General features: G+C 32.1%; 2 protein-coding genes across 3 annotated transcripts in view; both read left to right on the forward strand.

Annotated features, from left to right (window-relative positions):
- Window positions 1-1,596: 1,596 nt before the first annotated feature.
- On the forward strand, window positions 1,597-8,566 carry LOC145971374 (ATP-dependent DNA/RNA helicase DHX36). The gene is made up of 14 exons (XM_083098957.1): window positions 1,597-1,779; window positions 2,611-3,141; window positions 3,350-3,539; window positions 3,633-3,807; window positions 3,985-4,133; window positions 4,272-4,404; window positions 4,590-4,785; window positions 5,123-5,387; window positions 5,507-5,799; window positions 5,879-6,305; window positions 6,548-6,756; window positions 6,834-6,919; window positions 6,983-7,074; window positions 7,169-8,566. Exons 1-14 carry the CDS (start codon window positions 1,659-1,661, stop codon window positions 7,242-7,244), a joined length of 2,943 nt encoding a protein of 980 aa, XP_082955083.1. The 5' UTR covers window positions 1,597-1,658; the 3' UTR covers window positions 7,245-8,566.
- A 482-nt stretch (window positions 8,567-9,048) lies between these two features.
- Window positions 9,049-25,064, forward strand: part of E23 (ABC transporter G family member E23) — a 125,029-nt gene continuing 109,013 nt past the window's right edge. Inside the window, exons 1-3 of one of the 2 annotated variants that reach the window (XM_083098958.1) lie at window positions 9,049-11,206; window positions 17,834-18,464; window positions 18,551-18,837. In XM_083098958.1, the coding sequence (XP_082955084.1) occupies window positions 18,725-18,837 (113 nt within the window). In that variant the 5' untranslated portion in view covers window positions 9,049-11,206; window positions 17,834-18,464; window positions 18,551-18,724. Of the gene's footprint in view, window positions 11,207-17,833; window positions 18,465-18,550; window positions 18,838-25,064 lie in introns of those variants that run through there. The other variant, XM_083098959.1, reaches the window with a different exon arrangement.

Consider the following 25,064-nt stretch of genomic DNA (forward strand, 5'->3'; position numbering starts at 1 on the left):
AGACAATAACATATGAAATTATATAAATCGTTTCACAATCGACATGCAGATATTACAATGCTATCTGTATCTCATTTATATAATTTCATATGTTATTGTCTAATATTTTCTCTAATGTGTTATATTAATTATTTTGTTTCAATTTTTGATCACGTTAATGAATGATTGCGATTCGATAAAGATTTATAGTTGCGATACAGTTTCATGTCGTGAATTAATTTTTAATTAATTTATTTATATTAATATTTAAAGTAAATTATGTTTTGATACTAATCGTAATTGTGTGTGTTTAATAAAAAAATTACAATACAATACGAAACGTTTCTCACCACTACCTTATTACTCGAGAGTCACCGTGCGAATGATGACAAAGCCGAAACATAGCGCGCTACTGTTTATATTTTATATTGCCAAAGTCGAACACCGTGTTATCAATAATTCGTTGCCAAAATATTTTATATATTAAATAAAATATATATAAAATGTACATTAACGCGGAATATTAAATTAATGAAGTATTTTAATTTATTGATTAAAATTGATTATTTATTAAACAATTTATCCTTTCATTATGCTAATTATTTGCATCTATAATTCGATTGATTTACTTCGTGTTCTCTCACAATCCAAATTACATTTAGATTGTCAAGTAGAACGATAAAGTAACACGGATGAAATATATTTGTGACTCTAAATGTTATAATAATTATTATTTTTTTTTATCCGTAAAAATCGCAAAATGGAAGTAATTATTTAATATTTTGGATTTCTATCATTTAATCGATTTTCGATTAAATTGTATATTGTTTAATAACAAGGATTGAGAAAATTAAAACATTGGTCGAAATATAGTTAATTCTAATATTAAAGCTTTAACATAGCGCGCTACTGTTTATTTTTTGTATTGCCAAAGTCGAACACCGTGTATTTTCATTTCAGAAGTATTTTCATTAATTAATTCAAATTGATTATTTATTAAATAACTTATCACGGAACCTTTCGTTATGCTAATTACTTAAATTTATTCTATTATTTTATTTTCAAATTCTATAATATTTAGTTTTGCATTTTAGAAGACTGACTTAGAGCGAGCTAAATAAATAAATAAATAAATAAAAAATAAATAAATGATGTTGAGAAGAAAAAGAACACAAATAAATAATAGCGTGGAAAGAGAGAACATACTAATATTTTTATAATATAATAAATAACATACTAATATTTTTATAATATAATAAATTATTATTAATTCAATTATTTATATTTTTATTTATATTATTTATATTATCAGAGAGACATATATGTTACCCTCTGAGAACATTCGTGGACATTGGCTTTGTAGTTCATGTCCACGTTTTCAATGTCCATAGAGGGAGTATCGCTTTCAGGGATCACCTAAAAACAGGCCATGACATCTCTCAGTCTTCTCTCTGGGTTACGGTTGGAACTGACCAATCAAAGTAGCCGGGCGACAAATTGCTTTATTCTGATTGGTCAATTTCAGCAACCTAGCCCGTAATCCGTAGTGTGATTACGGCTCAATAGATGTCGCAACAAACGATGTAAGGAATGCGGCGATGTTTTCAGACTACTCCATTGATGATTGAATTATCTGTAATTAGAGCGTTGTAAAGAAAACAAAAGTGAATCAATAGTATATGAGAAAAAAATATCATCTGATTGATGAGACATACCATAATTTTTTTTTATTCGCAAAAATGTCGCACCGATACAGTCCCAGAGGAATACCAAATTCCTTTGGACGATTTAATAGAGAAGGTAGAATTGCTATCATAATGAACATTATTATATTATTATATTGTTTTGTTTGTTTTTGATGATACAAATGTGCTTCAAATATATATCTCTTAATTTTTAATATGCGTTGAATATCTACTATATATATTTTTGGAGAAATAGTATAAGAAATAAACAGCAAGCAAGATTGGTTTTTGTTATATATTTATATGTATATTATTATATATTTTCATGTTTGTTTATAAATTCTTATAATCAAAATCAAATTCTTATAATAAAAATCTCTTGATATTAAGAATGATCTAGGTCATTTTGATATAAATGATTCTAATTGAATCTTCGTCAAATAGCTTATTAGATTACATATCCTCCATTAATGTTCAATCTTATTTCTCAAAGAGTACTATCTATTTTTGTAAAATTGAATAATTTCTTGATATTACTAAGGATATTTTCCTGTTAGTAATTTTGATTAATGTTATCTGTTTGTTACGTTAACAAGATATCTATTTTTTATTATATCTCAGATCTGTGATACTTTCTTCACTTATATTTTTAAAATTTAAATGTTTTGTTTTTAGTTTTATTGATTTTGAATATTAAATATTGTACTATATAATTAAATTCTAAGTAAGGTTTTTAAGTTTTATATCTCAGTGTCGTTATGTATTATATCTCAGTATCTTTATATTTAAAATTTTCTAATATTTATATTTTATTACTATTAAAGATTTTTACTTAGAATATCAATAATGTTTCAACTACATAACAACTGTTATTGTTTTTGCTTTAGAATATTGATATTCTTAAAAGACAATAAAATGTTTCTGAAACATTTTGAAATTTTTTTAGAACAAATGCAATCATCTGCATCTGGTTATGGAAGACCTTATACACAAAAGCAAAGACATCCTCCTGGACTTAAAGGAAAGGAAATAGGATTATTTTATAGAAATTTAAATAGAGAGAAAACGAAGAAACAGCCTCCAACTCTTAGATTATCACCACACATAGAACAAAAAATTAAAACTATTTTAAATAATTCTAAGAGCTTTTACAGTTCAATTTTTGACGAAAGATGTAACTCTGAATATGATGACAAGTACCAGCATATTCATGATTCTCAATTTAAAAGAAAGTTTTTAGAAATTATAAATGGTAATATAGAGCACAATCTTGTAAAGGCTATGAGTATGGAATCAAAATTGCAGAGAAATAGCGATATGGACAGAATATTATTAAATGAATATAAAGATAAGCAAATTCAAGATAATTATTTGAATATGTTAAAATTTCGACAAAAGTTACCAGTGTATCATAAGAAATCAGAAATATTACAATTGATTAAAGATAATCAAGTTATTGTCATTAGCGGAGAAACTGGTAAGTTGCAAAAATTATTTACTAATATAAAATAGAATGTTTTTTTGTGAACCTTTATCTGCATTTGAATGAGTGTAGTGTACAACTAAAAATAAAAAGTAAAAAAACTTTTGATTTGTGGGCATTTAATATTTGCTGAGTTTCATTTAAATTTTCTATTCTGATTGACAATTAAATTATTAATAATAATTGTTCTTTGAAATTTTAGGATGTGGCAAAACTACACAAATAGCACAATTTATATTGGATGATCAATTAGAAGCTGAAAATGGTAGTATTACTCGAATAATTTGCACACAGCCTAGGAGAATTTCAGCTATTTCTGTTGCGGAACGTGTAGCTGCAGAAAGAACGGAAAAACTTGGGAAATCTGTAGGCTATCAGATACGACTTGAAAAGTATGTTTATATGAGAGAAAAATGTATATTTTTTATATGTTATAAAAAAGATATAAAATTTCTAAGTCATCTATTCATTTTTTTTATCTATAGAATTCCAACGCGTGAGCAAGGAAGTATATTATTTTGCACAACTGGTATATTATTACAAATTATGAAGACTGATCCAGCATTAAAAAATTTCTCTCATGTGATATTAGATGAAATTCATGAACGTACCACAGAAAGTGATTTCATTATTACATTATTAAAACAAGTTATTCCAAAAGTAAGTTTAAGTATCTATATGTCAATATTTTATTAATGTTTTATTTTATTCTATGTAAATTTATTTTATTTATATTTAAGTATCAAACTATGAAAAAATTTTACATAGTGTCATATATTATATGAAAAATATTGCTATATAGAAATATTATAAAACCTATAAATTTATTTCTTTTAGAGAACGGATTTAAAAATTCTCTTGATGAGTGCAACGTTAAATTCTGAACGTTTTTCAAAATATTATAATGAATGTCCAATGATACATATACCAGGATTCACCTATCCAGTCCAAGAATTTTATTTAGAAGATGTCTTGTCACTTATACAGTAGGTATTGATGTAACATTAACATATTTGATAAAGATTTTTGTCAATTACATTTTTAATTAATCTTGGTAACTCATATATATTAGAGAATTTTTTAAAAATGTGTATATAAATATTTAATATTTCTTCAATTTATAGATTTAGATTCCCTGAATCTACAGTTTACAGAAAAAATGGAAAGCCACAAAGAGAAAGATACAAAGAGAAAGTACATAAGGAAGAAGAATTTCTTGATATAATACAACCTTACATTCAACAACTAAGAGCTGAAGTAAATATATGAATATTTTATATTGCTTGTATTATTAGAATATTTTATATTACTATGTATGTGCGTGTGTTTATGTATATGTGAAATAGGATATATATTTTGTATACATAAATATCAGAAGTGATTTAAAAAAGAATTGTGATAATATAATGGAAATTATTATAATGTGATTTACATTTAATTAGGTGAAATATGCAGAACATGTTTTGTATCAATTACGGAATCCAAATAGTGAAAATCTTTCATTAGAACTTATAGAAAAATTAGTTAGGTATATCTGTAATAATAAACAGCCTGGAGCTATTCTTATTTTTCTACCTGGCATGATGGATATATCACAATTAAATAGAATGATGTTAGAGTCTGGATGTTATCCACCTAGTAAGTATTTATATTTATATAATCCAACATTATGTGTATGAATACTTAGCATATGTTTTACATGTATGTTACAATGTATACTAAATTCTTGAAGGGAGCTTTGATTTAATATTTAATATTCCGATCAAATCATAAATTTAATTGATTTTTGAAATTGAATCAAGTTTTTCTATTTTCTTTAATAATTAATTATGTCATTGTTTAATTCTAGCCATTGATACTATCTGTAATGTATATTTTCAATAGCATCATGATAAAAAATAATTGAAAATTATAGTGAAAGTAATGCATATATTTTATATGTGTAATGTAAGAATTCTCTCTCTCTTTTTTATAGACAAGTACATTATTTATCCTCTTCATTCACGCATGCCGACAATTGATCAGAAACTTATATTTAAAGAACCTCCTGATGATATTCGTAAAATAATCATTGCAACTTCCATTGCTGAGACATCAATAACTATAGAAGATGTAGTATATGTAATAGATTGTGGAAAAACAAAGCTTGGAAGATTTGATATAGTACATAACATTCAAACTTTAAATCCTGAATGGGTATCTTTAGCTAATGCCAAACAAAGACGCGGTAGGGCCGGCAGGTGCGTTTTATTTTCTATATTTTATAGTTTTAAATTCAAACAAAAATAATGTGTATTATTAAATTTTCATATTTGTAAAATTAACTAATGTGTGTAATTAATTAATGTGTTTCTTATAGGGTTAAAAGTGGAGAATGTTATCATATGTACAGTAAAGCTCGAGAAATAACATTTGATCAATATCCATTGCCAGAAATGTTAAGAACGCGCTTAGAAGAGGTGATTTTGCAAATAAAAATCTTACAATTAGGAAAAGCTAAAGAGTTCCTAGCTAGTGTCATGGATCCACCAGATCTAAAAGCCATCGATCTGTCTCTAAATTTACTTAGAACACTTAATGCTCTAGATGAAGAAGAGCATTTAACTCCTTTGGGTTATCATTTGGCACACTTGCCACTTGATCCTAGAACAGGTAATTTTATTTTTGCTACAAAAACCTTGTTCAAAACTCTTATTACACTGTATATATATAATAAAAATTATTTTATTAGGAAAAATGATTCTCTGGGCGGCACTCTTCTCCTGCGTTGAACCAATATTTGCTATTGCTGCTAGTCTCACATTTAAAGATGCTTTCTATTGCCCGTTGGGAAAAGAGGAAGAAGCTAATAAAAAGAAGTTAGAACTCAGTATGGGAGAATATAGTGATCATATTGCTCTCGCGGAAGCTCTAAGAAGATTTGAAGTTGCGCGCCGAAGAGGAAATGCTGGCCAATTTTGTCGAGAATACTTTCTCTCTTTCAATACATTGAAACTTCTCTCCGAAATGAAAATTCAATTCGCACAATATTTATATGAAATGAAATTTTTGAATAGCGATAATCCGGGCGATAGAAACGCTAATAGAAATTCAAACAATGTAGCGTTAATAAAAACCATTGTTTGTGCCGGATTATATCCTAATATTGCTGTTGTAAGGTACAAATTTATTTCAACTCTTAATCTGTTTTGATTTTTGGAAATTTTGATAATTTGAATTACTGTGTACTCTGATTTTAATTACAATCATTTTATTAAGATTATATACAATAATATTAACATTTTATTGAAATTAAATAGAATAATATTAAGCTTAATGTATAACAGATATTTTTATAAAAAATATATATTTTTTAATATATTTTTATTTAAAAAATTGTATTCTTTTTTGTATCTTTTAGAAGAGCTAGTAAAAATGGAATACTTAGCTGGACACCGGAAGATGGAAGTGTACGTACGCATCCGTCAAGCGTAAATTGCAAAGCTTCTAACTTCCCTAGTCAGTATTTAACATATTTTACGAAGCAACGTTCCAGCGCTATATATTTACATGATACTACTTGTATCAGTATTCCAATTTTATTGTTTACTGGACCGAATATATCAATAAGTATGCCTATTTCTATTTGGATATTAATTATTAATATGTTAATTGTGCATATTGATAATACCTATTTTATATTTCAGAACAAGAAAAAGGAAAATACATAATTAATAATTTTACCTTGTCTGAAAATATTATTTGTGAATCACAAACTGCGGAAGTGATACAGGTATATATATATATACATGTTCTTTGAAAACGAAAATAATTTTGATATAATTTCTTTATATAGGAACTTCAACACGCTCTAAATTGCTTATTGGAATATAAGATTACGCATCCAGCAACAGTACTTTGGTCATCATTTGAAGGACAAATATTAAAGTAAATCTGCATTTATTTACATTATTTTGCGCAAATAAGCGTTAATTATAATTGTTATGTGCATTTGAATTTATATGTATTTATTATGTTATAGCGCAATCATCGAATTAATATCCCAGGAGGACCGAGAAATGGGTTACAATAAAGAAGATTATTATAGTTCTGATTAACATTATACTGATTAATATTATTTACAGTTCTGATTAATATTTATAATCATTAATTTATTCAAGTATCAATTATGCAGTGATTTCCATATTGTTTAGAAATATATATAAAAATAAACCATTAACAATTTAATATTATTCTAAAACTTTTGTTTTCATTAATTTTGCGGAATATTTTTTATTATTGCAATATAATATATTAGAAAAGATAAATATATTATAAATATTAAACAAGTAACGTTATATAATGATATATAATAACGAGATATCCTTAAAAAATTATGTGATAAATCAAGAAATTCCAGTTATATCTTATATTAATTATAAGATTCAATTTATTTAATATTTGTAAAAACTAAAGAATATTTACAATCAATATATTTCATCAATATTATTTTTTATACAAAATATATTTATACAAAGTAATTTTTTGGATATAAAGTTTGGAAAAATTTTCGTTTTAAGATTGTAACAATAGAAATTGTTTCTGTCGTCCGGAAATGTTAGAGATTTAAATAATATTAGTAATAATATGTTTATAGAATAGGCAAAATTAATCAATTATTAGGTCACTTAATATTTGAATTTTTCTCTAAAAATTAAAAACTTATTATATTAAGTCAGAAGTATATTCTCTGTCCAAGTGTATATATAATTTCCTGAATTTTCAAATTTATATTTGAAAAGAAAAATATATATTATATGTTAAATAGTTAGATTATAATTACATATTACAAATGAGTATAAAAGTTACAAAAAAGACGAAGTAGAATATGTATATTGTTTATTTTTATTGTTCCGGTAAGAGACGCGTATATATTAAATATAAATCCGAAAATGCAAATTTCGGGCAAAATACAAACGTCAATTAGATATTGATTTTGTAAACATAAATAATGTATATAAATAAACCACTCTTGTCACTCTTTTCTCTTTATGTGGATGAATAAAATGGCGATTTAGATTAAATCAACGAAGATCGTTTAGGAGAAACTGACAACAATGTAACACAACGTACACGATTCTTAGCGCATCCATAGTGCAACAGGACGCGAACTTTTGACCCGTTACTTGACGCGATCGTCAATAAAATACTATATCTAGCTTCTGCTTTTGTACCGCTTTGTCATTCATGAATGTAAAACGTACTGCCATAACTGGTTGCTTCGGGGAGAGATGGAAATGGGCATAAACATACATTCTGATATCATGTACGATATTTTGTATATTGTGCGATTAAAATATATAATGTATGTAAGATGTATATTGCAAAAAAAATTGACACAATTTTAAAGTTACTTTATGATATTAAATATTGCACTGTATATTAGTGTTGTAAATTCTATATAAGCCGCTTTTTCCTTTATCTAATCCACTTACAATAATACAGAATGACTCGACGCAGCTCCAGCAAACTATTATCTTTCCTTTTTTTTAATGAAAATGAATTCTTTGTTAACATTTCCTCTCTAAGGAACCTTTCATCAATATTTTTGCAAAATAAACTCTAAAAAAACCCTTGAAAAATTTGCTCGCATTCTGGGCTTGGCTTGGAATCATTTCTCGCGCGACAAGCGTTTTCGATTTTTCCGTAAATTCGTAGCAAGATTGTAAACACGCGCGTAAAAAATGAGTCTGAGAGAGGATTTGAAGTTTGACACGAGCCGATAGTAGCCGCGAGAGCGGCAAAAAGAGCGGCAGCACGTGTGGTGGTGGGAAGTGGAGAAAAGCGGCGAGCGTGGGAAGGGAGGGGATACGTTCGGGCCGATACATGGAGTACAACGACTAGCGTCTGACTCAGTCTTCATCCGACCGTCGCGGGCGTCGTGTCGCGATCTCGTGCGCGCGAGAACCGAGTCTTGCCGCGAGATATCGAAACGAGAACGTAAGGAACGGCTGATCGATGCGACAGTAATATACAACCGGCCGACGTGAATCGCGGTCTTATCTTTACCTAACGGACATTTTGCAAGAATGTGCGAAATTAGATTAGATTAAGACAAGAATTGACGTTTCTCTTGGTCGGATTTAGAAGGATACGAGATCGATGCGAAGACCGCCGAACTTGAAAAATCGAGAACGAGCATAGAGAATAATCTCGAGGGACGCGAAAATTCATATCACGAGGAAAAGTTCGCTTGGAAAACAACGCAAAGTGATCCGCGGAAAACGATATTTCGAATGTCGCGCGATGATGAGCTGTAAAAAATCATTAAAAAGAGTGTAATAACGGATAGCGGGGAGTAAACGAGAGGGTCGACAACGTTAGAGCTTCGGTCTGTTTTGACAGTCTCGCGGGAGAATCCGATGACAAGCGGTCCGCGATTCCGCCCGAGAGGCTAATATGCCATTAACTAGCCAGCGGAGGGCGGGGATGTTTATGAAAGAGCAGGAGAAGGAGCGCAGAGTGCAGGAAACTAGTGGACTGGACGTGGACAACTTGCAGCGGCAACTTCACGCTCTTGCGACAGGTGCAAGTTATTACGGCGCTGTCGCCTCTTCTGCCTCGCGCGGTGATAATAACGTGCACGATTGTCATTATCCCGACCGAGTGCCCGCCGTCGCCCGTCGACCTGTTGTCGTCTGAGAGAGACATTTACGTGCGTGCTATCGGGCTTTACCGTTCGCGAAAATCCACGCTCCGCGGCCTGAAAATAGAAGGAGGAAAGAAAGAGACGAGGTATACGTTTTCTTTTTCTCAATCGACACCCGAGCTGCTATCTCTCTCGTTGTTTATTTTATCTCGCGCATCGCAAGAACGAGAGACTCGCCGCGAGCGCATCTCGACAGTTATACGACGACACCAAACACAGAACGCGCCTCTCGACAAGAGTCTGCTCTTGTTTCTCCCGACGGGAAAGATTGTATCGGAAAATCGAATCGGGCGCGCGCGCGCGCGCGGGGTGCGTGTGTGTGTGCGCGCGTGCACGGGTGGTGCGTGCGCGAGAGCCTGTGTTGGTGAGAGCGGGTCAGTGAACGATTGCGCGCCGCCGCCGTCGCGAGAGCAACGAGAGGGAAGGGTATCTCTCTTTCTTTCCTTCTCTCCCTTCGTACATGCACGTGCGAAAGCGAGGAGAAACGTGAAACGCGCGCGTGCGCCGGCCCGTGTGTACTCGGCGCCCTAACACACACACACACATACACATACGCGGACATCACACCCGTACGCCGGACGTCGCGAGTGCGCGCTCGCGCGCGATATATAGAACCTTACAGGTGCGCGAGTATGCGCGGACGCGCGCGCGCGCGATAGAGACGACAGCGCGCAGCCGAAGAGGAGCACCAGAAGGAGGAGGAGGAGGAGGAGGAGGAAAAGGAGGAGTAGGAGGCAAAGGCAGAGGTGGAGGCAGAGGAAAAAGAAGAGAAGAAGCCAGTGACACCGGGAGGGTCGGTTGTTCCTGGTGTGTAAAGCGGCTACACCGGGATACACCTATACATCCGTATCCGCGTGTACGTGTGCGCGCGCGCGCGCGCGAGGAACCGCGTGTGTCGGGAGATCCGCGGATATATAAGCGAAGACGGTGCGCGAGGTTCTCCCTCTCCCTCTCTTTCTGTCGTTCTCTCTCGCGCCCACGAGCGAAGGAAAGAAAAAAAAAAAGGGAAAACAAAAGTTCGGGCGAAAAGAAATGCGGGTTCGTTGACTGCGCGCCGTCGTTGCGCGATGGCCGCATGCTCGTGCCCGATGCTGCTAGTGTGTAGTGTGCGCGTGACAGGAGCGACGACGACGACGACGACGACGACCATCAGGGCGCGACCGGCGGTGTTCGTGACGACGACGATCTCGACGACAGAGGAGATGCCGGCTGCTGCGCGCTGCTCGCACGACGAGAGCCGAGTCGAGGAGCAGTGAATCTACCGGGGACTTCGCACGGGGTATTCGACGTCTCGCATCCACCACCGGCACCGGCGAGCGGCAATCACGGGGAGCAACGGCCGCCGGTAAATCCGTCGACGAGATTTACGAGGTACGTGTCTCTGAATTTCGTAATTAATCGTTCGATATCCCGAGTGTCAAGCTGGCGAGAACGACGAAAAGAATATGGGTCATTCGCATTTTTTCCTCGCAGGACGAACGATTATCGGACAGATTGTCAGACTGGCCGGGTCTGACGATCGCCGGTTAAATAATTCGTTGAAAAGAGGGTCGTTTTCAGGGAAATAATATTTATATAAAAGAGAGGAGATATGTACAAAAAATGTATATTGTAGAAAAGATCATAAAAATTTGAAAATTATACAAATTTTTAAAGAAAAGGTTCATGTGACATACATTATTAATTAGTGAATAAGAAAACGTAATAAAAAAGAAAGGCTAGAAAACCGTGGCGCAGGATGTTAGAGCGTAAAAAATAGAAGTAATAATATAAGACTCTAATTGTAAGTAAGACATAATATATTAATAATCAGTTAGATATAAAAATACATACGTACGTTTCGATCTTTTCAAGATCCTTTTCAATGTTCAAGAAGTCGTTAAAAAATAAACAAAATTAAAATTAAAAATAATAATAACGGAGCGCGATTAAACAAGGACAAGCGCGATAGGAAACAAATAGACAAATTTTGCGACCGTTATTAATCTACACAATGTCTATTTGTTTCCTATCGCGCTTGTCCTTGTTAATCGCGCTCTGTTATTATTATTTTAAATTTTAATTTTGTTTATTTTTTAACGACTTCTTGAACATTGAAAAGGATCTTGAAAAGATCGAAACGTACGTATGTATTTTTATATCTACCTGATTATTAATATATTATGTCTCTTACTTAGTCTTTTATTATTACTTCTATTTTTTACGCTCTAACATCCTGCGCCACTGGTCTTCTAGCCTTTCTTTTTTATTGCGTTTTGTTATCATCCGGACCGTATATTGCTTTTGTCATTGTGTTTAGTGAATAAGGTTAAGAGCCATGGCAGTACATAATATTCAAAAGTATAAGAGAAAATTCATAGAGATGGTGAAATTTTACATAAAATAGAAATACAAAAATACATAAAATCTGTCGTTTCGACCTTCTTCCGAATCTTTTTCAATGTCAGAAAATAAATGTAAAAATTTATTGAAAGTTTTATATTCATTATTTGAAAGTTAACTGAATCACAAAGAATCAATGCTATAAATTAATAGAATTGAAAAAAAAAAACGGTCGAGTCGCATAAATTATGTCGCAAATATGTAAAATTGATGTTAACAAAAGAAATCACAATAAAGAAACGCAGTAAATGTAAAAATAATAAGAGAGAATAACGCAACGCAAAACTAGGAAGCTCACCTTGCCTATGTCCTTCACTAAAACTATTGATATAATTGAAAGATTAGAAAGAACTCTTAGTTCTCGCATCATAATCAATATGCCAACTATTCGCACAAAGAGCAGAAATTAATAAAAGTAATTGAGATGTGAAAGGGCATGTGCAGGAAAATTATCTAAAAAAATAAAAAAGCACAAGCAGAGCGACCACATTTACGTAGCGACAAACTCGATAATAAAAAAAAAAATTAGAGAAACAATAAGTTTATTTTCTGACATTGAAAAGGATTCGGAAGAAGATCGAAACATCTGTCGACAGATTTTTTATTTATGTATGTTATATACGTACTTTTGAATATTATGCACTCTGCGTCCATGATTCTTAGCCTTATTCACTAATTAATAATAAAAATTAGATAAATAAATATTCGTATATATTTGTTCCATATCTTCAGACACAGATATTTATTGCGAGCAAGAATTATAAAAGAATGTCAGTCTGATACTGTGTGTTATAGAGAAATTCGCGATACTTTATATTAAATGTTTTTGCTATATATTAAATATTTCCTATGATTAATCAAATATATTATAAATAATAGATTAAATATAAGAATAATTTTATCAATTAGCCACTTATTCACATAAAATTTTTCTCTCTTTTCTCTTTTTTTTTCTGCCCCTTCTGTCCTTCTTTCTTGTTCTTTTTCTCTGTCCAAAGTAAAAATATAAAATCTATTATAATATATATTTTATATTATGCTCATCGCGATTGCTACATACTTGTGTATAGTATCTTTTTATTTTCTCTCTCTTTCACTTCTCTATATTTCTCTACATCTTATTGGGTGCTTCTACGAACAAAATACAGATATCTATTAAAAATGTTATATATGAGTACTTATATATATTAGTAAAAAATAGAATTTAAAAATATTAATGATACTTCTAATGACATTTCATGGAAATTCGACAAACAACTCTTCTTGTAATATTTCCGTCACATTAATTGTGCTCAAAAGAGCTTCTCGTAACAAGAATTTATTACATATGCCTGACAAACGAGTTGCAACTTGAGAAATAAATATCCGCGCTTGCCTATGTCAAGCGAGTTGACTTACACCAATGCTGCAACTTGCATCTCTCTCTCGTACCGTTAATATCTCTAGGATTATTATTTCCTTGCGGTGCAATGTAAAATCTATTACGCGACATTCAACGAGGCGGTCAAGGCTACGTTCGCTATTCCCATAACACACCGACCTTCGTCACGAAATCCTTAGAATTAAATCATCATGATAATAATTGAGGAACGATTAATGTAAGTCGCGCGCGCGTACAATATTTTTTTTCCAGCGTCGAAAGAGACTCGTCTTGAATTCTCGACTTTGAATTTGCACTTGGTATCACTTGCGACGGTCAATTCACTTCACGAATATCACGAGTAACGTATCGTGACCTTTTGCCATTCAGTCCTCCGACCATTGACGAGCATATATATATTTCGCAATCTGTTTGTCCGCGCGCGAAGAATTCCATGCCCCTAAATACAACGGAGAGGACTTTTATGTAAATCGTTGTGTCTGCAATATATTATAAATGTGATTCTGCGAAACAACTATACAACAGTCTCGAACCTTGATCTTATCGTGCGTGTATCTTTCATCGCGTTCGTAATGACCGTCGTCGACATAAGTTTCAAGTTACGAGAGAACAATTAGACGCGCCGACTTTAGCGTCGAAAGGAACAAATTGACTTTGGAACGATTCCAATAGCGCGAGTCGTACATTCTAATCGGGCGGATTGGAACGAGTTTATATGCGATTTTTCTCACGTCCTTGCGCGCTCAAGTCCAAGGAAATTGTATAACAGCGTCTTGTAAAGTTTATGATCTCGCGACGACTTTTAAAATCCTTCCGATCGTGAAATAGATCACTCAAGTAACGCGCGGCTTCGGCCAAGATTGAAAAAAATAATGATCAACGAGTTGCATATTATAACACTGTGAAAAACGATTACTAATTCGATGAATATTGCATGGAATTTTATGAATATTTTATGAATAAAGGACACGGTCGATAATATATATATTTACACATTATAAAATTGCGGAATTTTCTATTGATTCCGTTATAATTATGCATGTTATATCATTACAGTTGCACTGATGCAATATTTACTCAAATATTCAGGAAAAATAATTATTCGATAACGCCCGTATCGCTTTTTTCATATTAAACGTAGGAATAATGTTTCATAATATCGTAAAAATAGCAGAATATCGTTATAATAAACTTTCGATAGATTAATTAATTACAGATATATAGATAGTACAGATATATATAATACAGATATTAAATTTAACATAAGTCTTCAATTTAATTATTGTATTTTTTTCAGTTTTATTTATTATGTGGGAATCATCTATATGTACGAGATCAATTTTGTAACAAAATATGTGTTGTTTTATCTCCATTCATTATAATAAAATTTTCTCGATGATATTGTATGTTTACATAATTTTTTCGCAAATATTATATGTTTTTTATCATTGCAATTATCTTTGAAATATTATAAACTAAGAGAATAATTAAAAAGTCTTATAAGAATAAATTTTTATAAAAGGCTAATAATATAAAATTGTTTATGCGATACTGGTATTATTTATCGAATAATTAAATTAAATAGAAGTGTGTTGCATCGTACACGTTCATTGTGATTTATATTAAGAGAGAAAATATCCCAAAATCTTTCGATAAGCTTACGCGTTAATTAGATCATATCGCGTAACGGATTGAAAAATAATTATATCGCGAAGAAAATCGGAGACGAAATGAATGCTTTTTAATTAAATCACGCTCTATTGTGACAATTCTTACTTGCTAAACAAAAAACTAGTAGATTAGAAACACTTGTGTCAAAATCTTGATTAGCATAGTCGTAAGTTTCATTCATTCACCCGTAACTAATATTTAACAGTTGGTGTGTGAAATTGGGCGAATCAAATAAAAAAAAGCTATGTAAAATGGAGCTAATTAACATTGTGGCATTGTCTTTTTTTTTTAATATCATAATATTAGTGTTAGTGTTTTATTAAAAATATACCGTATATCAAAATATATGATCCTCTATCAGAGAATATAAATATATTCAATATAATGCGAAATTGCTATATAATAATATTGTCGAATGCAAGATTTCTTATCAAGAATACAATTGGATCGAAATATATTTTAAATATATCTATTATTATTTTAATTTATTTTTTTCTGTGTGATATGGTTGCAAGTTTAGAAAGAATAAATATAAAAAAAACTTTATTTGAATATTTTAATAGGATTTGATCCGAATACGTTTTCAAAGAGCTTTCCAATTGTTTAGAATTGAGTATACATATATAATGTATGTATTATAAAATAATAAATCTTTATTTGCGTTATCTTGATGAAAACATTCCTTATTAAAATGAATAAATGAATCTTTAAAAATACAAAAACGTAATAAAAAAAAAGGCTAAAAAGACCGTAGCGCAGGATATTAGAGCGTAAAAAATAATAAAAGACTAAATAAGAGACATAATATATTAATATAATAAAATCAGTTAGATATAAAAATACATACGTACGTTTCGATCTTTTCAAGATCCTTTTCAATGTTCAAAAAATCGTTAGAAAATAAACAAAATTAAAATTTAAAATAATAATAACAGAGCGTGATTAAACAAAGACAAGCGCGATAGGAAACAAATAGACATTGTGTACCATAATAACGGTCGTTTCCTCTTCCCCTCATCCTTACTTTCTCTGTTTTCCCCCCTCCCTTCTTCCTATTCCTTCTTCACATTTTGTCGGTTATCGTTCAGTCTTTTCACAATCGCAATCCACCTTTAGATATGGTTTCGCCTTGGTTTATCTCGATTCTCTGTTTTCCATCTTTGTAAGTATCTAGCACAGACTCTCGATTTCGCTCTGAAAAAGAATTTTTCTTCCATGTCTTTTGCATAATATTATATACATTATTCGCTTTTATAACTAATGTTTTCATTTTTGTTAACGGTTTTTTGTGATTACTTTTATGCTTGACATGTGTTTCTTTGTTTCTTGATATGTATTGCTTTCTTTCTTTCTTTTATATTTTTTTACATAGGCATCCACCTCGTTCATTGATTAAGGGATTCAATTTGTTTCTACCGACTCTTTTGTAGATTTTCTACCCGGAGAGATTCCTGGATTTTTTAAAAATTTTTTGACCAAGCTCAATTTTATCCGTACTTCATGACCTATTTGAAAAAAATTTGGGGACTTTTTTCATCGGGAAATCGTCACACAATATAAATTTATGAAGAATAATTTTCACGTATGCGGTTTTTATTGCGTCTTTTTTCTGATGAAGAGGTGAGCGTTGGCCTTCTTTCAGAAAATTTAGCTTATAGCCAAACTTTACTAGTTTTTTAGTTTACTAATTGTCTATGCGCTTTCTTTTCTCACATCAATTGTTAGCGTTTTAAATTTTGCGACCGTTATTATGGTACACAATGTCTATTTGTTTCCTATCGCGCTTGTCTTTGTTTAATCGCGCTCTGTTATTATTATTTTAAATTTTAATTTTGTTTATTTTCTAACGACTTCTTGAACATTGAAAAGGATCTTGAAAAGATCGAAACGTACATATGTATTTTTATATCTAATTGATTATTAATATATTATGTCTCTTACTTAGAGTCTTTTTTTATTATTTTTTACATTCTAACATCCTGCGCCATGATCTTTTTAGCCTTTCTTTTTTATTATGTTTTGTTATCATCCGGACCGTATATTGCTTTTGTATTTAAAAATACATATTTTCATCTAATTTATTTTGACTCTTTTTGTTTGTAAGTGGGAAAGTGTTTAAAGCAATATTGAATTATTCATGATGAAATTTGCATAAGCATAGTTTGTTTAGATCAACATCTAAATTCAAATTATTTGTAATAACTATGTTGTTAAATAGTTTAATTAAATTGAAAATAAATTATAGTGAAACAAAACTGTCAGTTATTTACAGAATAATTTTTTTTAAATCATCTTATTAAAAAAGAGAGAGAGAGAGAGAGAGAGAGAGAGAATATTTTATATTATTTATATATAATATTTTAACATTTGTAAATCGAGAGAAAATCATATACAATAAAGTTTTCTAAATATTACAAATAAATATTACAAAGAGATTGTAATAAGAGAATTTAATAACATTGATGAATAAATTGTAATGTTATAAATGTAACAATTACACAAATACGTACGATTACATCCGTTATAGATAAAATATAATGTAACCCATTCCATTTTTGTTTCAGAGAAGAAGCGTCCATTTATCACATGAAACGAAGAGAGATAACGAATTGCAAAAAGAATATTTCTTGATCTGTGCGCAAAACTTTGCGATCCATATCCTTTTACGTGTATTCGTCGTCCGAGCATTTAGTCTTTCAAAAAGTTTGATGTCGGAAAACTGTCACACTGCTCCTTTGTATCCACGGAATTCAACACGCGCAATGTAACATTGTACAACGGGCTTAAAGTTCTGATCTCCAAAGACCGATTGGTTCTATCAGAGACATCTCGAGAGCTTTCTCGATTCCACTGAGAAAAGATCCTCTCAAGAAGACTATCACGATTCAACGGGACGATTGCGTGGACGTTCACTGTATCCAGAATCCCGCGATCCATGCTCCTCGATCAAACTCAATTGTCGCGCTTAGATCGATTGACTCTGCTGAAGAAACATCACGAGGAATTGCACACCTCATAGTCGTCGTAGACGTTAAGATCGAGCTGCGATAACCAGCACAATCAAGATTCGATCACGACCGCTGAATCATCCACCTTCAGAGTCTGGATTCCGTTCGGTATCTGCGTTCTTTCCAAGAAAGACTTCGCGATCGCTCGTTCACCGTGTGAGATTAATCGTTATCGGCACGCGTTTCGGTAAATCTCTCTATTATTACTCTATCGTATACGCGATATACTGTATATTTTAACGGCGTCGAGTGCGCGCTTATGCCAAGTAACAGGTTCGTTTTAATCATCGATGAACGTGATTCGGTGTCGAGAAAGTGAAGCTCTAATTAACTCGTGTGTGACGGTCACGTTGTCTACGTGCCACATTACCTAGGCGGCAGATCGCCCATTTAGGAGACCGAACCGAAGAGGCGGCCAGCTGTTAATCGGCAGCCACCGCGGTGGACATGATTATTTCAAAGGATCTGTTCCTCCTTGGCGACCAGGATTATCTGCGCCTTCCCGTTAACGAGAAGCGCCAGCAACGGGCAATGGGCCGGCCGATCATCAATGCTCCCAGGTAAGGAGAACCAGCTGTGATTCTTATGTCCATTTTCATTTCAAATGCTGGAAAGGCGCGCCTGAAAATAAAAGTAAAAGAGTTTTAGCGATACTTTTCAATTTCTCGGATAGAAATTTTCTAAGTATCTATCCGAGATAAAAATTTATCTAAAATATTTGGTATTTTTTGTTTAAAATCCAAGATATGGTTTCACGAGAAAATTTTATTGAAAAATATTAAATGACGCATCAATATTTTGTATAAAATTTATGTATTTTAAAATAATTGATAAAAAAAATCTTATCCATTTTTAAATTATTTTGTCAAATGAAAAAAATTAGTATATCCTTGAAAATCCTCATTTTTAAATTATTTTAAATGGAGAACTCTTAGAATTTTTTTTAATATATCACAAAATCTCTAAAACTCTTTTTATAAGAGCGCGAAAATTCTACAAGTATTAAATTTTGAAAAATGGGATACTAATTTTGTTCTGATATTATGTGTCTTTGACACATGGGGAAATCTTTCGATATATAAAGATATGTATAGTCTGATATTGATAATTCATAAAACATAAGCAATCGAAAGTTAAATGATTTAATAGTATATATTGGTTTGAATTATTAGTATAATTGAATGAATAAATTATTATTTTTCGCTTTCGAATTTATTAAATAATCTGACCCTACACACGTATGCACGCGATTAGATCTAGAGTAAATATGGGACGTCTATAAAAGATATAATTTAGATTTTTGAACAAATACTATCATGATTGTAAATTACCTAAAATACGAATTTGATACCTGCGCATAAAATGGTATTTCTCCTGCATTTTATAATCTCGTTGTGCACTAGGAAGAAAGATTTGTTGTTCAGTATATACAGGATAACACTCGCGTATACACTTTTAACGCATAGTCATTGATTCGTGAAATATCCATTGGTTGATTTTCTATTAGACGGTTTCTTTCATCGCGCAAAAGCAAGTGGAAACGTTCAAACATGTCAAGCGCACGCGAGATGCGTTAAAAACGCGATGTTTGCACGGTGTGTCGAGATCGAGAGATTTATGCCGCGACTAATCGATTCGTCGCGCTATTATGAGCTTTACGATTTTTACAAGAAAAGTGTGTTGAGCTACGCGTCGAATATCCATCGCTCCGTTTCCTCCTCCCATCGATATAATTTTAATGTTATTATTACTCACGTATATATATTACTGATAACAGTGACTGGCGAATCTTATCGCGGTCATGCTACTTAGGAGGATCAATGATCAATGATATACGCGCATTCACGCATGTATAAATAATATGCCGTACGATTTTTATCACACCGAATAAAATCTGACCATCGATCAATGGATCTTCCGCAAAATTCGCGCGAGATAATACGCATTATCTGAAAAATATTGTCCGTTTCATTGAGCGATATTTTTATATCGGCGCGAGAGACACGTGCGAGACACATTACGTTCGCATTTTGAATATGTAAACACGCGAGTGCAACGATAAAATGCTTAATCCTTTAACTTTTGCATTCGTGAATTATTCATAATCGCGAGATAAAATATTGGGACGCTGCTACATGATTATCATAATGAGATTTAATTATTCATGTATTTAAAAGCTACAATGATTAATTATAATTACTCTTAATTATTTGCAATATTTACATATTTACATCGAAAAGGAAATGGCTAATTCATTTCGTCTCTCGACAACGTAAAATTTGGATGACACCGCGAAACGCAGATTTCGAGGCAAATTTTTTTCTTTTTTTTTTTTACTCACAGAGGAGAGAAACGCACACGAGACGCACGATTCACGGCGCTGTTTGCCTCGTGCCGACGAAAATTATGTCGCGGAGCGAAAATAGGGAGACATTCCCTTGCGCGAAGCGTGCGGTCTTATTTACTTGTAACCCAGAAACGTTCGCGATCGAAAGAAAAATCGGTAGATTTCTCCCGCGGAGAAAAATCGAGTCTTCCGCCTGGAGATGAAACTGTTCCAGTTTCCCATGCGTGACCCACTGTTAGGGACTCTCGTGCGCCTCTCTCGCGATACATTGCTCTCTTATGCACAATCTCAATCGCGCACATTCGCCGCCTCTCGAACCGAGGCATATCCCTCCCTTCGTCCAAGACGGATTTCTTATTTTGCTCGCGCCGATTTTCTAATCGCAGCCTGTTAGTGCCGCACAATCTCCAATGTTTCTTGCACCCCGACGATAATTCCTTTTGAATCGAGCCACTCTTTAAGTTCGAAAATATAAAACTGATTGCGAGTCTTCCCTCGCTCGCATAAACACACATATCGCCATTGTAAACGTATGACTGCGATATAAATAATTGAAAATGATTAACAATACTCGACATTTCTAGATTTGTACTTGAGTAATACTTTATAATTACACTTTTAATAATTTTTTATAATAAGTAAATATTTATCTATATTATATACACAGAGAAAAAAAAGAGAGAAAAATATATATACGAAATTATATCATTATCATGCGAAAGAATGAATACACATATATATTTAATATTTAATATATAAAATATATAAATATATGATTAAATTAAAAGTTTAAATTTTTTTTAAGACAATGAAATTTTTTAATGCAGAATTTTTATGGTTATACTGATATACACGAAAGACATTTTTATGGTTATATTGACACGTGTAAAAACAATAAAAAAATTATTTAATTTATATAATTTTCTTCTTTCGATAAAATTATAAAGAAACAAAAACATAATGTACGATATTAATTTGTACCTATCCTATAATTGTGATGTCCTCGACTTGCAACGTGCGAATATCGATTTCAACGACCTCGATCATTAAATTGCATTGAAAAGAGAAAAAGAGAGAGAAAGAATTAGAAAGAAATTCGATATAAATATCTTTTATATCGTATAATGTAAACTTTTATAATGTTTTTCATGTTATATTCTCAAATTAATTTATTTCTTAAATGTTAAATTTAAATTGTTGAATTATAAAGTATAAGTCACATTTTCCTCATTATATTTAAAAGAATTACGGTATTTCTCCTTTTTTTGTTTATTCAGAAAATTACGATTTGCGATTAATACTCATAATTGAAGCTAGCTTCTTAATCTCTTATCTTTGAAAAACATAAGATATATGGAAAAATTATTCCTTCTTATGCATATGTATGAAATTTTTTTCACATAGTTTATTCCTTATTTTAATAATTTTTTATTAATCGACAGTTTTGACGCAATTATAATATATTTTATGCTACGTACGATTAAAAGTTCTTATTTTTTGGAGTAAAGCTTGCAAGTATACAAGCAATTTACAAGCTGTCACAAGTCGACTATCGGGAAACGCATTCTCTTGGCGCACTAACAATAAGTAGGCAAGTTTACTCCTGCGTAAAGAATAACGAGAGTATTTCGTTTAAGTGCAGAAGTGGAACGAAAAATAGGGAAAAAGAAGGAAAACGTGATATCTCACTGTCATCGTGTACGGCGAGATGAAATCGAGGACGGTGGCAGAATATGCTATTAAGCAGATTGAATATTACCCTATATTCGGTAGATGTGCAATCAATAGTCTAGAAAAATGCGCTATTCGCCTTCGCAGCTATGTGTCCTTGAATAAAACCTATCAGCTTCGCGCGCAATTTGCTACGGAATGATGACGTATATACGTGCTTTACCGTGCTACATTGTCAAGAAGCTCGTGCACGATTGTTGTTCTCGTAATAATAACATATCGAAGACGAGTCACGATTTTGTCAATCGATCTGAAAAGAAATATTAGGGAGAAAAAATATTTGTTTTCTTTTTTTCTTTTTTCTTCTTTATTATTATTATTATTATTATAGAGCGACATATCGTGTATTCATATTTTTTTATCATAAATTTTAAAACTATTTTTATTTGAAATTTTTATTAAAAGGAAATTATTAGGTGGTTTCGAACATAATATTTGAATATGTATTTTTCATTTCATATCAAAACACCAGAAATTGAATTTACGACGTTAAATTGTATAAATCCCCGATCTATGATTTATTTATAACCCGCAATAACATTGTTTGTCGCGTTTGTAAAAACCATTTAGAGTGAAAAACAATATTTGCGCAAATGATAAATCATGGAGATACAAACAATAAAATATCAATAAAATATTTTCCACATGCTACAATCAAAGCATTATAAATACCTTCTATCAAAATTAGAGTGTCGTGAGTATTTTTTTACTCTTGTGGAGACAAGTTTACAATATTTAAATTAATGTTAACCTTTAGAGATAGTTCAATACCACATTGATAAAGATAAAAATCAGTACTCGCGTACTGAAATGAAAATATTTCGTATCGGGAACAAATTATCATACTTAACTTGTAATAGTATGTAATAAACATCCTTACTCCTCAATGGACTTCGTCGCCCACGAATCTTCAATCTTAACGCGCGAATATCACACGCTCGTTTGACATGAAGCGTACCGCGTCGCGTTGCGTGCGTCGCGTCGCGTTGCGTTGCGTTGCGTTGCGTCTCGTCGCGTCGCACAAACACGAAGGACGAATCTGCGAGGCAACGGGCGAGGCGAACGCATGAACTACGAGGAATGCGAATGGCTTGATCAAGCCCGTTTAAAACGAAGCGCTCCCCTCGTCGCGAGCCGACGTCGCTGACCTGCCTCACGCGAGTCGTTCTACTGTGTCTTCTCGTTCTTCCGTAGAAAGACAGCGAGTGAATATATATAAGGCGTACACTCTTCCTAAATTGGCCGCGCTTAAAAGGAAAAAAAAGAAAGAGGAGTGTCAAGGCTGATTTTCGAACTGTAAATAAGAAAATAACCTGAGTGTGTTAGACAATTAAGAGTGCAATCACATTATGCGTTTAATTTTTTTCTCAGGGAAAAACTTCAATTTAAAAAATTATATATTCGGAGTTTAAACCAAGTTTTTAAATAAATAAATTTTATTTTTCTCGTGATCATGAAATTAATCTTGTCAAATTTTTAGAAAATTGTTAAAACATTATTGCACCGAGCTCTTTCACATTTGAAGTTATATTTATCACATTTTATATGTGTGTAAAATCTTACAAGTCAAAATTGAAGCATTACTCATCAAGTTTATTGCGATAGGAAGAAATTTTTATTGAATTGTTTCGTCTCACATGTACACATATGCAACTTTTTACTTATACTAATAATTCTTTAATATTTTATACATGTGTACGTAAACTGCCTGAGAGAGTTTGTTAAAAAACACGCAATAAAGTAATATTATCTTGACAATTATGTCTTGATAATGTTGAGAAATAGTGATACTTAAATGCATAAAATAAATTCTAATGGCGCAAAATATCTTTTACACTGCTCCCGTAACAACTGTAGCTTATCTTCACAAAGTTTATGATATATAACAAAAATTGCGAATACACGTGAAAACGCGGTACATTTTAATCTCTACCACATATATTTACATATTTTTGTATAGTTCTATATCTTAATATATCTATATATTTCTCGATATATAGAAATGCAAGTTACACCAGTTATCACGAGTTATCTGCGATGAACGCGATAGGGAGGATGGTCGCTTTAACCTTGCTTACGAAGGGCACGAATGTCCGAGGCTGACTTTGAAAGGAATGCAAATGTGTCTCGGCTTAAGATAAACTACGAAGGGTGGAATCGAGCGAAGCGGAGCGAGGGGAAAGTCGCTTTCTGTCCGATGTACAAATTTTTTATTCGATGAGATGCGCGATCATTATACACGAGCTTATGATTAATAACTCACTCAAGGGGGACACGCGGGTATAGCTATGCATACTTATGCGAAGTTGCATGACAACGTGAGAAGTTCCGATTAAGTTCATCGTGTCACTTGACATTGCATACGTCATTGACATGCGTAGATGATGAGGTATTTTTTTCTATTTTCCAGATATAATAAAAAATAGCATGAATCATAAGCGAACGGAAAAGATATAAAGAAAAATTTTATTATAATTGGTATAGAAGGAATAAAATAATATAAAAATAAAAAAATATTTTTTTAAATTATTTTAGAGTAATAATGGGATAATCGATTGAAATTTTTGATTATGCACACACACACATTATACCTGCACGACTTAAAATAATTGCTTCTGTCCTAAGAAATTATAATAATATTGTGAATTTAACGTGCATCGCTGATCGCAATCGAAAAATCGCGCTTTTGCTCTCGAGAGAGGAGACAAT

The sequence above is a fragment of the Camponotus vicinus genome, unplaced genomic scaffold, assembly GCF_025532165.1.
Source record: "Camponotus vicinus isolate PSW18456_S1 unplaced genomic scaffold, iyCamVici1.0 SCAF_5, whole genome shotgun sequence".
Classification (NCBI taxonomy): Eukaryota; Metazoa; Arthropoda; class Insecta; order Hymenoptera; family Formicidae; genus Camponotus; species Camponotus vicinus.